Source organism: Perca fluviatilis, chromosome 13, assembly GCF_010015445.1.
Source record: "Perca fluviatilis chromosome 13, GENO_Pfluv_1.0, whole genome shotgun sequence".
Classification (NCBI taxonomy): domain Eukaryota; kingdom Metazoa; phylum Chordata; class Actinopteri; order Perciformes; family Percidae; genus Perca; species Perca fluviatilis.
Window position 1 is genome coordinate 30764788 of NC_053124.1, and position 16745 is coordinate 30781532.

Consider the following 16745-nt stretch of genomic DNA (forward strand, 5'->3'; position numbering starts at 1 on the left):
GAAGATATACTACGTTATTGAGCATCTTGAATTTTCGAACTAAAATCATGAAATAAATCTCAAATCAAGGCCCACTTACTAGCTTTTTCGAAATATATGTTGAACTGAAAAATTGTTTATGAGCGTCTTGATTTTAGAAGTATTAATTTGGCAAAATAATCTCAAATCAATGCCCACTTATTAGCTTTTGTGTGTGTATGCTTGTAGTACCATTACTAGGGTTGGGTACGCAACCGGTAGGAATCGGACCGGATTACAACGCAAATTTCGGTTCCTCTTAACGTGTCGACTGAAATATTTCATTCGCTCCGAAACGGACGTAAAAATTTCACACTTTCTCTGTAGTCTACCGTTAGCTAGCTACCGTAAATGTAGGCTACTTTTAAAATGCCATGTTTTCCTCTCTGGGCTCACCAAAACGGACGTGAAAGCTTTTCTTTGATGTCATTTTTCAAGAATTGGTTTCATACTGCTTCATATTTTATAACAATTATAAAATTGGGGTGGGAATCACAGCGTACCTCTTGATATGATACACGGCTCACGATACGGATAATTTCGCGATACAGCAATTCTTCGATAATCAATATGTTGCTGGACAATCCTATAACGAAACATCAGGATATCGTTCCAACTATGAATACAAAAGGCTAGGGTCGATCCATTAATCGTTTTCAAATCGCAATTTGAAAGAGTGCGATTACATAATCGCGAAGACCGCGATTAATCGAACGCGAAAGGTTTTGTTCAATGCTCTGTGTAACATTTGATTTAACATTTTTTTATTCCTCTTTTCATTATTATAGTTTATGTTTTTTTCACAAGATAATTGCTGGAAGCATTTACATACGAATTGTATGTACGATTGTTTACAGAAATGTCCTATTTTCAGTAGATGGTTCATTTATATTTGATTACATGATCATCGAAGGTGCAAGATGTAGCTAAAAAAATAAATAAAAAATTCGCAAATTGTATCCTAAATCGCAATATATGGCAGGAAAAAATCGCAATTAAGATTTTTTTTCCATTCAGCCCTACAAAATGCCCTTTGAAAAGGTTGAGTGCAGTTGTTCTCTCCTTATTTAGGGCTTCTGCACACTGGCTGACGCGGCGCTGCTGCTGCTGCTGCTGCTAGCCTTGTCTGTACACACCCGTTGATAAAATGACAATTATTTTCTCAATATTTTTGTTTGCACATATTTCGATATATACAGTATATTTTTAAATTTCAATTCCCTTTCCTGAGATAATAAGTCCATGTTATTCTTTTATCAGAATCCAATTGAAATACAATTTAAAAAGGAGTTCTTGTCAAAACCTAGAGACTTTCAAACAACATGTCATTTATGAAATGTATATGTGTCAAAATGACATATAAACATCTTTTTGTATTCGATTTTGCCTGGATATGCTTCCAACACGCTTGCGTTCCGGTCCTATTTCTGCGCCTGAGACGTGCGTTGCCACGCAGGCAGTGTGTAAGCTCTAACCTGTTACCATGGGAGCCGAAATAAAAACCGACACGCCACGCAGCCGACACGCTCACGCCACGCAGCCAGTGTGCAGGAGCCCTTACTGCAAGTCCAAACTGTTAGAAAACAGCACAATTCTGCGGCAAAAAAATTGTCAGTCTGTAAATTAAAATTACAGAACTTAAGAGCAACTCTTGGTCCAGACTTTGGACCTAAACGTGGTTGGGGCATCTTTTATTTCCCTCAAACTGCTGTCCACCATCCCGTTGAAAACCTCTTCCTCTACGGCTAGTTAACTTCTGTTCAAGTTTCCCTCGTTCACGTGTCGGGCGCCACCTCGAAGGAGCCGTGAAGTAGCACCGCTGGGAGCGGGGAAATCTATTCAGAGCGCCTTCTTTTACTCGTTAAAATATTGATATTTGTGGCCAGCGTATCGATTCGCGTATCGCACGAAGGAGGACAGCGATATATTGCCGTATCGATATTATGTCCCACCCCTAGTATAAACCTATGGCCTTTCTTTTTGTAGTTTTACATAGCCAACTCCGATGCATGTTCAAGGTGACGTTTCCCCATCATCTGGGTTTCCTTGAAATGGAATAAAATCCTTCAGCAGCTCTTAACTAGTCTGGTTAGCATCATTAGCATCATAAAGGGTGACTTATGGTCGTGCGGAGGCTCCACAGAGCTTTCGCAGTAGCCTACGTAAGTGGCCTGAGGTTTATACCTGTGCGTTGGTGTGCGCATCGATCTAATAGCAGGACCGGCATGGGTGTGTGTGTGTGTGTGTGTGTGTGTGTGTGTGTGTGTGTGTGTGTGTGGGGACTGTGGGTGTGCGATTAGCTTCGGAGCGTGTAGCGACTCTAGAGTCCTAGTGAGAGGAACAAAGGGTCTCCCCTGTTCTTTCTGACCACGGTGGGAAATCTGGAGCAGGAAAAGTTAACCCTCCTCCTTGATTTCATGTTGTTCATGGAGAAGGAGAACCAGGAAATGAGAAGAGGGGGAAATGCAACGCTACCAAGCGTTTTTTTTTTTTCATTTTTCGAGAGGTGCACGTCAGGCTACGGCGTAGGGTTGTAGATTTTACGCAGAAGCATGAATCAAGCTTTAGCAGTCATGGACAAGACGGATGCTCCATTAAAATTAGACAAACGTCATCTCCCATTCCCAAAAGACAAAAAAATGGACTCATTTGTTTCAGTTTTAACCAGTCTCAATGTCAGTTTGAGCTTCTGAGATATCAAAAAAAACTAAAAATAAAACATTTGGCTCTAGCAGCAGAATTATCTTTGGTTTTTGGACACTTTCTTGTTGTTCCTCTCTCCCAGCTGCACCTAATTTTCTAATTTATGGACAGTTTACAGGATAAAAACAAAACAAAAAATCTTTTGGAACTTGTTTATATTTAGAGTCTTATCTCCAGAAGACCTGCTGGTAGAAGTCACTGACACACCAGCAATAGTTCACCAACAGAACAGAAAAAACCTGCTTCAGTCTGGACCTACTCAGAAGCTCAGACTCCAGACTCCTCTCTCTCAGTGCTTTGGACTAACTGACCTTTTTTTCATTTATTTTTTTTATAGCTGGACCTGGTTATCTAAGCAACTCCAGATTGTCTCTGTAACCAGAGCATCTGGCCTGCTCTTTATGGTCCCATTAGAGCTGTTGACAGACACGGTAATGGAGCTGTTTTGGTGTCCGTTTTGGCAGGACAGCTTGGGACTGACCCAAGGTCTGAAAACTGCTCTGGTAACAGCGTGACACGTGCAAAATGCTGTACAGTGTCCCCTCTGCTTACATGTGCCTCTCCAGGAATTGTAAAAAAAAAATAAAATAAAAGTGTCCACTGTCTCTGCTCTGGACTGTATGTATTCTTGTGATTGAGCTGCTTAACGTCTCCCCGGCGCAGAGAGGACAGCCGAGCAGGATTTTAGAGAGTGTAAACATCGGGTTGGCGTCAGACTGGAGCGCCGGCGTCGTCGGACTCGTCCTCTGATACGCTGTCAGACTTGAGATCAGCGGTCGGAGATGGAATGTCCGCCTCCTCCTCAGCTGGACTGTGATCAGAGTCTGCCGGAGAGGGAGGCCTCACTGGAGAGAGAGAGAGAGAGAGAGAGAGAGAGAGAGAGAGAGATATAAACCCGTCCTATAATATTGTGTTAATATACATATAACAGTTTATTGTGTTTTGTCTGATGCTTTGGCAACATTGTTATTAAAACGTTCATGCCAATAAAGCCCCTTGAACTGAATTGAATTGAGAGAGAGACAGATAGAGAGAGAGACAGACAGAGAGAGAGAGAAAGACAGAGAGATAGATAGAGAGACAGACAGACAGAGAGAGAGAGAGATAGATAGAGAGAGACAGACAGACAGGAGAGAGAGAAAGACAGAGAGAAAGAGAGAAAGACAGACAGACAGAGAGAGTGAGTGAGAAAGACAGAGACAGATAGAGAGACAGACAGACAGACAGAGAGAGATAGATAGAGAGACAGACAGACAGACAAGAGAGAGAGAAAGACAGAGACAGATAGAGAGAGAGAAAGACAGAGAGAGAGAGACAGACAGAGAGAGAGAGAGAGAGAAAGACAGAGACAGATAGAGAGAGAGACAGACAGAGAGAGAGACAGAGAGAGAGCGACAGACAGACAGACAGACAGACAGACAGAGAGAGAGATAATATAGATTAGAAAACAGGCAGTGGTGGAAGAAGTACTTTAAGTATTAAAAGTAAAAGTACTCAATGTGGAAAAATCCTCCTATTGTAGAAAGTGTAAAGGATCCAACCAGTTGTGTGTTTAATGGTCTGATCATGTCAGCTGGACTTGTAGGCCGTTATACTGTTGGCTAGTTTAATTTATAATAAAACATCAGATTTTATAAATTACATGTGTTTTGTGTGTAGAAAAAAATATTTGTAAAGTAACTAAAGCTGTCAGATGAATGTAGTGGAATAAAAAGTACAATATTTCTCTCTGAAATGTAGCGGAGTTGCATGGACGTAGGGAAATTAAGACCTGTTTAAAATGATTTAAGACCTAGAACATTAATACTTTTTAAGGCTTAAAATTTAGATTTTGAAATATTAGACTTTTTAAGACCCCGCGGAAACCCTGTATAATGAACTATTTCTTTGAGCTTGACATAAAAATGTGTAAATAAAGTGAGTAAGCAGAGCAGACATTCTGAAATGTAATCCTTGCTACATTTGAAACAGGATGTATTAGATGGACAGGACTGTGATTGGTCGAACCGTAGGCGGGGAGGGACTTGGTTCGCTCTCGCTCGTCCTCCGTCGCCGCCGGAGGACTGGTCGACCTCTTCAGAGACGACCACTGTCTGCCACCGGCGCCGGGTTCAACAGCTGGACTCGGCGGCATGAACGCATCGCCGTCCGCGTGAAACTCCACTGCAGGGAGAGAAGAAACGGAAACACTTGAGTATGTTTTACACGCACACCCATATTTCACTAGTATTCCGAATATGGCAATATTCCAAATTTGATACGGGTCATGTAAAGAGCAGTTTTGTTCCGTTTGGATATTCCCGAAGCCGGTTGAAGGAATGAAAGAGGGACACCGTGTTCGCACGGTCCAACAAGTCCGGAAATATTAGTGGAATATTCCCTTTCATTAGCCACGTAAACAGCTTGGTGTGAATATCGTCTTTTTCGGAATAAGGGCAAAAAACGGAATATTATGTGGATGTAAACGTAGTAATTGATAATTTACATCCAACACACACACACACACACACACACACACACACACACAACACACACACACACACACACACACACACACACACACACTTATTTTAAACTGATAACCATCACTTTGTTTCCTTGAGTCAGAAAGTAGTAGGGCTGGGCGATTTGGGGAAAATCAAATATCACAATATTTTTGACGAAATACCTCGATATCGATATTGTGGCGATATTGTTGAGTTGACAATTGGTGCTTTCGCAAAATATTTACACAATGAGATTTGTGATAAATAATCATCAGTAATGGGGATATAATGATTAAGTGGGTAAAGGCAAATAACAGAACAGCTAGAACAGTCTGGAAAAGACAACACTTCCGTCATATTACCACATCCAACATCTAAGACGATATCTAGTCTCATATCACGATATCGATTTATATCGATATATTGTGCAGCCCTAGAAAGTAGGTAATAAAACAACACAGAACAATACATTCATACAAGTATATTAATGTGATGATATGATATGATAAGATAAGATAGACTTTATTAATCCCACACTGGGGAAGATTCTGTGCTACAGCAGCTCAAAAGAGAAATGTACACACATTAGAATAACATAAATACACATTAATTAGACATAGGAGAAAAAATATACATAAACTATTGGAACTGGAAAAATAGAATATAATTAATTAATAATAGTAATACAACAACCGTATTTACACAATAAACAACCTTATAGAAACAGGCCGTATATAAACACAGATATACAGATGAGTAAGGTGCGAACGAATAGAGATGAGATATCGCACAGTTGGAGGTGACACAGAGTAATAAATACATAAACGTGCATTACGTAAAGGTTGTAATGCAAAAACGGGTGTTGAAGAGAGAGTTTACACCGATTCAGTTATAGGATTTATGTACGAAATTAAGGAAAGATTCCGACTTGAAATGATGGAAAGCAGAAAATGAAAGGTAGAACAAGTGACGTCTCTGGGTGACAAAATGATGACCGTCTTAAGATATAAGGACCGGATCTTCTGTCTGTTACAATCATGAAATTATGTTTTTTTGTGGTCCGATTTGAATGTTTATCCTTCATTTTGTATTATTTTGTTACATGAATACGTACAACATTGTGAAGTAGGTTTAAAAAACTAGTCCAGAATCCATGCCGTCGACCAGGCTGATTCCAACAGTTTCTTCCAATAAAATGTTAGGTTTCCTGTTGAAGATGTGACCATGTAACTGCAGTGTAGGATATTCTTAACGATCTGTAAACTGAAATAACTTAGCCACGGCTATTCGGAGTGAAGTGTGCAATAAACAATGTGAAAAAGACCTTTTTCTTCTTGTCTCTTTGATTTTAAAAACACATCCCTTTGCACGACAATCGCAAAAGACGACTCGCCTTTTTGATTACATAGAAGAAATGCTGTTTTAAGGAAAAATACTGAGGCCCTGTAAGCGTTAATTACACAAGTCGAGAGTCCGACTACAAAATCACACACGCACACTGACACTTGGACATGCCAAGTACAGGCTAGGACCTTAGCTTCAGATGTTCTATGTACGTGTGTGTGTGGTGTGTGTGGAGGCGTCAAATATGGCCTTGAAAGCATTCATTAAACAAGTTGTCACCTTTTAAATCGAGTGTTATATTTTCAGCTATGCTCCGGCTCGCACGGAGCGCTGAGTCATGCAACCTTCGTCATTAAGGAAAGAACATATAAGAGGGGAATATCCCGCCTAACCCTACAGTGTTTTTGGGGTATATGATTTGTATATTAATCAGGTGAATAATGCAAAAATAAAAGAAACATATTACAGAGTCTTAGGGTGACCTTCATCAGAGCATGCTAAAACTGCTTTGGCTCACGAAATGATCTATCTTCTTAAATTTGTGAAAATAAGCTCAATGCTTAACAGATTTTTGGAATGAATGTAAGATAAGCCTTTATTGTCTCTCTTAGGATATATTTGTCTTGGGCATTCGAGAGAACACAGCCTATATACAGTAAACACACCACATATCTGCATACATATACAGCAAACGGTCACATATAAAGAAGACAGATCAGAAGTTAATATTTATGGAAGATCCAATGACTTAAGCGCAACGCCAAAATGACCTAAGTCGTGTTTAAACGTGCTGCAAAAAGCCCCAGAGAGACGGATTATTATATCAGGACTCTAATCAATCAGTTGTCATGATGTTCATCCCTGCAGCCAAAATAAACAGGGGCAACATTCAGATCAGTTTGTAATCTGAAAAGTTAATTTAATAGAAGTCTGGTCCATTCTTCACTAAAATGTAAGTACTTTTAATCATTTAGTGGCATAAAATGACTCTGGAACAAGTTACCCCCTGATATTCGCACTATTACAGATGTAGCTCTTTTTAGGTCCAAACTCAACACGTATCTGTTTAGTCTGGCTTTTAATACGTACAGTGGTGTGAGAATTTCATTCTTCCGTTTCTTTGTAACCTTTTCTGATTTTACTGTTTTCTATGTTCGTTCTTTCTATTGTATGATATGTGTTTTTACTCTTGGTTTCTGATGTTAAGCACTTTGGATACCTGCTGGTTGCTGTAAAGTGCAATATAAATACATTTTGATTGATTGATTGATTGAAAATGAGGATTTTTGTGAAGATTTTAGTAGATATTTGCCTTTATTTAATAGTGACACTGGAGATGCAAAGGCCCCCTGGAGACGACGTGGGTATTCTGTTACTGTATGGCGTGCATCTTAAGCACTACGCCACCAGGACGCCCCAAAATGTAACACATTTTAATAAGATACTACCGATATAAGACCAGTGTTACTACTATCAAATTCTTCAAGTACCGGTTTTAGCTAAAACTGATCAAAAGTCATCATCCGATTCTTTCAAGTGTATTTTTTCTTCAAAATATTCTCAATGTCTAACTCCTGTCACTATCACTACTAATGTTTTTATTTATTTAGTCAATGTATTGAACATACAAAAAATAATAAAAATACAAACACAAAGTAAAACTTATAAGCAATAAAAAAAGAGATCCTCAGCAACGTATAAGCAACAAATAAGCAACTAAAATTATATTGTTTGTGTTTAAAAGGCATATGAAGAACAGGGTTTTCCCCAGTGTATTGTAAGCCCGGTGGCCCATCGGGCCTAAGTGTCTGGGAATCTTTTTTAAATGTATTTTTTTCAGATGTTTTTTAAAAGTACAGTTACAGTGGAATGGCTCGGTTGGAAACTTAGACGTAGTCATATTCTCAAATCTCCAGTTAGCATTTAGCACTGACTTAATGTAGGGCCCTATGGAATCTGTCTTATAGGTTTTTTAAATTCTCAATTTCTTCTATGATTCTGTTATCACAGAAACTATTGGGCTCCACGTTAATGCTGCCATCAGACTGGGACTGGTGCCGAGCCGGGCCCTCGTCGGAAAAGACACAAGTTGAGAACTTTTCTCTAGGAGATACCAACCGTCGAGTGGAGACAGGGGTCCTGCAGGGCTGCTGCTGGCGCTCCCTCTCTCCTGCTCTGACGACGCCCTCTTCAGGCGAGGGGCAGGAAGTGGTCCTTTGGCAGAAGCGCTTCCTGCTGGAGCTACAGCAGAGTCATCTGAGAAACAGAGATCAATGAAACATTGATCATGAATTGATTTTCAGTAAAAAATAAAAATAAAATACACACATTATTGGAATTAAAAGGGATTACTTCTGCTTGTGGTAATTAGGATATTTTGAAACAGCTTCTCATGTCTATCTGATCTAGTGGTGTTTGTCTTTGATACCCTGTTACTTTGTACAGCACTTTGTTCAGCCTAGGTTGGTTTTAAATGTGCTCTATACATAAATTGACTTGACTTGTTATTTTTTTGAATCCCTGTTGATCCCAATCCAGGGTCTCCCCCCCCCCCCATGGTTCTCCAGGTTTTTAAGACCTTTTTATTACCACCTAGGATACCGTTGAATGCCAACTGTAGGGCCATATCATGGAAAGTAAGTGTGAATTTAAAGCCATAGAAACTAAGTATTTACCAACATTACCTGAGTTGAATAAAACATTTTTGTAAAGTGTGCTTGTACTCTTATAACGTAAAATGTACAAAATATATGTCGCATTTAGAGCTCTTATACTATGAAACCAAAAATACAAAATAAATACAATTTAAATGTTGCACAAAATAGTTATTCATGACTTTACGTTATTTATTTAATCCTAGACTTATGAAAATTTGAAATGTAATACTTTTAGAGCCTAATTAAAAAAATAAAAATTTATTAAATTTATTAAATTCAAGACTTTTTTTTAATACTTTTAAGACCCTGCGGGAACCTTGCCAATCATGGCCTACCGAAGCTGTAGGTGCTGCTCGGCCTGGGACTGGTTGGACTGGCAGGACTGAGGGGCCCAGAGGTGCGGCGCCCCAGTGGGGGTTTGGTGGGCTGGGGTGGGGGTTTGAGGTTGACGCCAGGTGGTTTTGACCTGGGAATCAGCTCTGGTCTGGACTCATCAGCGTCTGCTGGGACAACGGGATGGGCGTCTGACTTGGCTACAGGAAAATGACAGACAAAGACAGTTTAGGAGTCACGAAGAGTTATGATGACAGGTTTGTTCATGGTCGCACTTTGGAAGAGCTACTATGGACGTATTAATCCCACTACTGAGGTGTAAATTACTGCGGGTTATGAACTGTGAACTTATTACTGAGGAAATGTTACTTAAACATTTTTACATAGTCTTTGCATTGTATATATAATGAAACTGCGACATTTAACCTTCTAACTTCGGCTAGAAAATCCGACATAGGTCCACGGGTTACACGAAACTCACCTTTGTCATCAGCCACCTTGTCCAGCAAGGATTGCGTCTCAGTCTGAAAACAGAGAACGTCACTGAACGTAAGACTTCATGTAAACTTTAACTGATATGATTTCATATACATCAATCCTCAATTTCCATGTATTAACTGCAGCAAGAAGTGTTCATCTTCACTATAAAAGGTATCATGACACATTGTCACATTAAAGCTGTTTCATTATCTGAAATATAAATGTTGAGATGGGCCCTTGTCAACACCCAGTTTCTGGTTGTTGCCATGGGAACTTAGACTGTCTGGAAAAACAGCAACTATAGCTAGCCAGACAACGACGACACTTTTTTTCTTTTGTTGGAAATGTTCTTTCATCCTACTGTACGTTCTCCCACTTGTAATAAAGCATACTGATACCAACATATTGGGTTGATGATGGTATTAAATACTATTATAAATGTTGACCCAGTTTGGGCTCCACCCACCTTCTTTCCAGCCATTCTCCCCTGTCTGGCCTTCATCTCAGCCAGCAGGTCCATGCCCATCATAGGGACCCCAATATGGCGGGGAATGTGGGGGTTCTCCTTCTTCTCCAGGTTCTCCTTTTTCCCCAGGTTCTCGTTGTTCTCCACATTCTTCTTCTCCTCTTTCTTCTCCTCCTTCTTAGGAGGTTCGGCAGTGGTCGGAGGGGCCTCCATTTTAGAATCCGTGTGGTCCGAGGATTGAGCCCTGTGGAGCTCCTGATGAGGCTCTGACACAGTGCCAGAGTTTTTCGCGGGCGGAGTCGGAAGTGTTGGAGACGTTTCCTCAATTACTGTTGTAAAAGACTGAGAAGGTGAAGCAGTGTTGGAGGAGGCATGGTGGGGTGGCGTGATGGAGGGGGCTCCATGGCTCTTCTCGGAGCGGGACGTCCGGGATTTGATGAGGTTAAAAAAACCGCTCTTCCTGGATTCCCGTTTCTTATCTGTAGCTTCCGGCGGGCTGGAGGTCGGACCTCTCACAGTGGGAAGTCTAGAGAAAAATAATAAACAATATATTTGGCAACCAAATCCCAAATTACATTGTCAGAAAGCATCTGGTTTCTTTTTATGCTGATGACACACAACTGTACAGAGTTGTCTTTAACACAAATCATTGTCAAAGGATGGTTCAATGAAAACTTTTTTGTTTTGTGCAAGTCAACATCTTGCAGAAAATGGTTTCAGTTTAAAGTTTGACTCTCACTTGAAGCTGAGTTTAATGACTTTCTTGGAGAAGAAGTCATCCAGGCCCTCGTCCAGCTTTCCCATGATGCTGTTCTGCTCTGCCTCATGTAGCGCCGAGCTGCTGGTGGCCTTGAGCTGAACAGAGGCAGAGACAGAGAGATGTTATTCAATTATATTTGAGGTATTTAGTCAGTAATCTTATCAGGTTTTAACGACTATGACAGAAGAATAAGCGGTACTATCTTTATCATTGAATGTTTTTGAAATGTCTTGTGGACAAGGGTCACAGTATAGATTCCAGAGAAAGGGACCCTAACCCTGATTTGTCTTTTTATTACCCATCATTACCAAGGTCATGATCACCAGTATTGATACAAATATTTTTCAACATTTGTAATGAAATCAAGCGTTAATAGGTTAAACATGAAAAGCACTGCAATACAACCTCATGATCGATAAACACTGATACATTTTTCACAATAACTGAAACAATAATTCACTTTCTATCAGCTTTGCCATGACCACTTATGTTAGCACAGTTACATTATATAGAGATTATATAGTGAATGTGAATAAATAAATGATAAATCTATGCTGGTGGTGAACAGAAGACAACAAACAAACAAAAGACAACACAAGAGAATGATTGGTATCATTGATGATTTGGAGATTAATCCCTGAGGAAACCTACTGGTGGTCGGCTGGGTTTTGTCCTCTTCATGGGTTTTGGGCGGAGTTTGGTGTGATGCTCCAGCATCTTGTGCTCCACAGGCGGCAGCTCGCCCAAAATGACTGACTTTGTATCCAGCGGAGTAGGGGGAGCGGGGAGGTCTGCATAGTAGGCTGACATTCTGTCCAATGGCTGTGGAGGAGGAGGAAGAGGAGGGTCCTCAACATGGATGGGAACCTCCTCCAGAGCCTTGTCCAGGTCAAACTCCATCTCTGATAGTGAAACAGAAGGCAAAGGCATGTGGGAAAGTTAACAATCAATTACCACAATATCAAATATCATGGCTATACTGTATCATTGGCCTTTGCACAGGGAAATGGAATCCATGTTTCTCCCCCGCTGTTACCAACTGGACCAGTGGTTGTGGCTGTGTATTTCTGACTTTATAAATAACAAATGAAAAGGTTATTTCTTGGTGCAATATTATCTTATCAGACACTTGGTTTACTTAAAAAACTTTCACAGCCATTTAGCTGTAGAATGAGTGTAAACATCAGAGAGTAAGGTAACTTATATATATATAACTTATAACTTATATATATATATATATATATATATATATATATATATATATATATATATATATATATATACTGTACAGTAGACACCATAATGTCAGATTTTTGAGCAAGAAATGATGAAGGGCTTTCTGAGACAGACATTCTACACATGTATCGATAAATAAAGTTTCTTATTAAGGCAGAACATGTAGGCCCACCAACACTAACAAACCTTTGACTAGCACTACACCATCTCGGTTGTTTTAGAATCAGTCTCATGCCATCATTGTATGCTACATTTAGTCTCTGCATGTTCTTTTTTCTGTAAGACCGCCACAAGTGGGCAGTATACAGTATAGTGGTGTACAGAATGCTTTTAATAAAGCTACCTTAACATTAGCAGAATGCATGCCAAATTTACGTTCAAGCACATTAGCCTGAGCATACATCTTGCGACACTGTCTGTTGATGTCCTTATCATCTGATCAATCATTAACAATATGTTGGCCAAGATATTTAATCTCATCACATACTTTAAAGGGCATTACCAGATAAAAAGAAATCAGGAAATACTAATTTCCTGTCTTCTTTACTTCTAACAATCATAATATTGCTCTTATTTGCATTATATTTGATATCGAAATCCACACTGTACTGAGAACAAACCTTCAAAAATTATTGTAACCCAGCATTATATGGGCAAATGATTACCACATCATCTGCATACACTATAGTTAGCTACGTGAAGTAAATTTATAACATGTTGAGAGACTCACCAAACGCCACAGAGACTGGGCGCAGCATCCGTACCATTATACTCTTCCTCTTGGATTTAGGAGTCATCTAAAAACCAAAAGAGGTTGTTATCTCAGTTTTTAAACAAGTACATGAAGATGTATCGGTTTTCCAGCAGACTTTTAAAACAACTGTATAGTGCTTCTGGATGTTTCCATATCAATGTGCGCTCCACTCTGCAAAGCTGCTAAGACAATGATAATATATATATTTGTTTTTACCAAACTGAACCCTTGTCAGGGGGACTATTCATATATGTAAGACTATTCATAACCCGTTTTATCCTGGCTGATACGCAGCGACTGGTGTAAAGGAGTTTGTGGTGTTTTGTGTTTTCTTACCATGCAGGTGTCCATATCCTCCAGCCCTTGGCTGTGTTTTTGTTCCTGGTGGTGTTTCTCTGGCTGCAGAACCGTCTCATCCAGAACTTCCGTCTCCATGTGGGGCTCGTGATGCAGCAGAGGCTGACTCTTTCTGATCAGATGGTCGCCCTGGAGACAGAAAGGAGGAAGCAGGGAGGGATGAATGGACCGAAAAACAGACAGAAAGCAAAGACAGACAGACAGGCAGAGAGGACACCAACCAGAGTATGCTGTGATCCGGACAGAGATTCCAGGATCTCATCCACGATGCGATCAGACAGAAAGGACGCCATGCTCAGCTTCAGTTCACTGTTACACACACACACGCACACACACAAATAAAACACAGAACAGAAAATCACATTTAGTTTTCAAAATCTCCATTTGACCAAAATGATGTTACAAAATAATGGTCTGCTTGTCGGCTGTGTGAGTCTCGTTTACAGGTGCTCTGTGTCTTGAGTGTTCAGTGTTAAAGGGTAACTTTTTTTCGACCTGGACCCTATTTTTCATTTTATTCTGTCTAAATTGGTCTAGTATAGCAAGACCGCTGTAGAAAAATTCTTCATCTTTCGGTGCCAAATTTCGCGGTGCTGTTGATGTTACACTTCCTCTTACTAGACAAGCAGCCACAACGGTAGTTTCTCTGCCCTGATGACTGACTGACAGGCTGAGCTTGCAAGGCAAGGCACTTTTATTAATGTTACTCTGAGTGAGCAGTTTTACCAGAATTTTTTTATTTTGATAACTGTTTTGATTCACAATTAAGGTGGAAAATAACAGCTTTGTGTTTAATGTATTTTGTTGATGTTGAAATGGATTTTAAAACACATGGTATCGAAAAACGTATCGTTAGGAATCGGTATCGAAACTGAGGTATCGAAATTGGCACTGGATCGAACGATATCCAGCCCTACTTATACATGGCATGCAAGTACAGTGCTTGCTTGATTATTTAGTTAGCCAAAGTTACAAACTGCTTCACAATAAAAGCAGGATTCAAACAAGCAGGATTGTACAACACAAGGCCAACAACTTTACAAAACAAGAAATAACATCAACAAAGAAGGTTTAGATCGACGATTAAAAGATTAGTGCCACTAACTGATCCCAGATCAGTTCTGTGTGAACCCAAAAGCAGGTTTTGAGTCAGCGGGACCATGAAAAAAAAAAAAAAAAGGAGAATAACATCTTTGACTCCTGTAATGTCACAGTAATCAGCACACGGGGACGTCACAGAAAACCAGTTTGTTATGGAAGCACATGACAGATGTCTGGAAGGACTTTACAACTCAATAACCAAACACTTGATGAAGGTTAAACTAAGCTAACCCTGTAAACAAACACACAACACACACACACACACACACACACACACACACAAAAGGTTTGTGGCACTATCTTTGTGGGGACCCGTCATTCCCTAGCCTCTTACCCTCACCTTAACCATCACAACTAAATGCCTAACCTTAACCCTTACCCTCACCCTAACCATAACCTAATTCTGTCCCTAATCCTAAAACCAAGTCTTAACCCTCAAACAGCCCTTTAAACTCGTGGGGTCCAGCATTTTGGCCTCACAAAACTGTCGGGACCCCACAAGTATACTGGACTCCCGGTTTTTGGACCCGACCAATATAGGTAAACAAGCTAACAAGCTCACAAACACACACACACACACAGTCAGATGGAATTCAATTTCGTCACAGCAAACTGATTTTCACAGACATTTGCGGTCCGGGGTCTCTACTGTAAAAGAAAATTTCATGCAGTCAAAGAAATCTTCTGGTTTCAGTAAGATACATAATTATGTTTTCTGACCCATCACACACTTTTTTAAACCCTCATTTATTCATGAAGGTCGACAGAGAGCAGATAAGCCATCTCAGCAGCAAACTGCCATCACTACACACTGGGGCATACACCAGTTAAGTGCCTCGCTCAGGGGCGCATTGGCAGCTTTTACTAAAGGAGGAAAGTGAAAGCAATCATTTTAATTTTTAGAACAAAAATTGTGTACCCACCAGCTGGTTCTTTACCTATTGACAGACCTGCATTTTTATCATTCTAGCTATTGCCCTTACCCTCACCCTAACCATAACCTAATTCTATCCCTAATCCTACAACCAAGTCTTAACCCTCAAACAGCCCTTTAAACTTGTGGGGTCCAGCATTTTGGCCCCACAAAGCTGTCGGGACCCCCAAAAGTATACTGGACTCCCGGATTTGGACCCCATGGATATAGTTAAACAAGCACACACACAAGTTTGTGGCACTATCTTTGTGGGGACCCGCCATTGACCTAATGTATTCCCTAGCCTCTTACCCTAACCTTAACCATCACAACTAAATGCCTAACCTTAACCCTTACCCTCACCCTAACCATAACATAATTCTAACCCTAATCCTAAAACCAAGTCTTAACCCTCAAACAGCCCTTTAAACTTGTGGGGTCCAGCATTTTGGTCCCACAAAGCTGTCCGGACCCCACAAGTATACTGTATTCCCGGTTTTAGGACCCCACGAATGAAGTCAAACAAGAACACACACACACACACACACACACACACACACACACACACACACACACACACACCCCCCCACCTGATCTTGTTGACGATGTCGACCCCGGACTGCTCCAGCAGCGTGTTGGTGACGAAGCTGCGGGGAACAGTCATCCTCCCGGCTCCGGCCTTCAGCAGCTCCTGGCGAAGGTTGCTCCTCTTCATCACGTGAGGACACAGACTCTCAGCAGCCTCCACCATGGACACCAGCATCGTCTTGGGGAAGACGATTTAGTACAGTTTAGTATCCTGCAAATGTACTTCCGTTGATCGAGACTGCACCTACGTATACGATTACTCCAAACAATGGTTGCACAGAAGACTGCACGTTCCCGTTAGCGTCGAGGTAAAAAAAGCAGCTCAGTGCGTTCAGTTCAGTACCTGCAGCTGTCCGTCCATCACCTGGGACACCTCTCCAGCCATCGACTCCAGTTTGTCCTGAATGGCTTCGATGTACGCTCCACTGGAGCCCCCACTCTTCAGGTGGTACAGGTTGGGGAGCAGCTGGAGAGATGAGTGAGGTACAGAGATAATGGGGGGGAAAAAGGGAGAAAGACTTTTTTTTTTTATCCTAGGCATTTTTTGTG

The 16745-nt window shown here is 40.7% G+C and overlaps 1 protein-coding gene across 1 annotated transcript in view; it reads right to left on the minus strand.

The window, feature by feature from the left end:
• Positions 1-2478: 2478 nt before the first annotated feature.
• LOC120571568 (F-actin-uncapping protein LRRC16A) overlaps positions 2479-16745 on the minus strand; it is a 63330-nt gene continuing 49063 nt past the window's right edge. The window contains exons 27-39 of the mRNA XM_039820584.1: positions 16540-16662; positions 16199-16374; positions 13816-13903; positions 13574-13723; positions 13214-13280; positions 11899-12149; positions 11227-11342; positions 10488-11013; positions 10023-10065; positions 9544-9741; positions 8670-8807; positions 4729-4884; positions 2479-3566 (exon numbers count right to left, since the gene is read on the minus strand). Of these exons, the coding sequence (XP_039676518.1) occupies positions 3433-3566; positions 4729-4884; positions 8670-8807; positions 9544-9741; positions 10023-10065; positions 10488-11013; positions 11227-11342; positions 11899-12149; positions 13214-13280; positions 13574-13723; positions 13816-13903; positions 16199-16374; positions 16540-16662 (2166 nt within the window). The 3' untranslated portion in view covers positions 2479-3432. The remainder of the gene's footprint in view (positions 3567-4728; positions 4885-8669; positions 8808-9543; positions 9742-10022; positions 10066-10487; positions 11014-11226; positions 11343-11898; positions 12150-13213; positions 13281-13573; positions 13724-13815; positions 13904-16198; positions 16375-16539; positions 16663-16745) is intronic.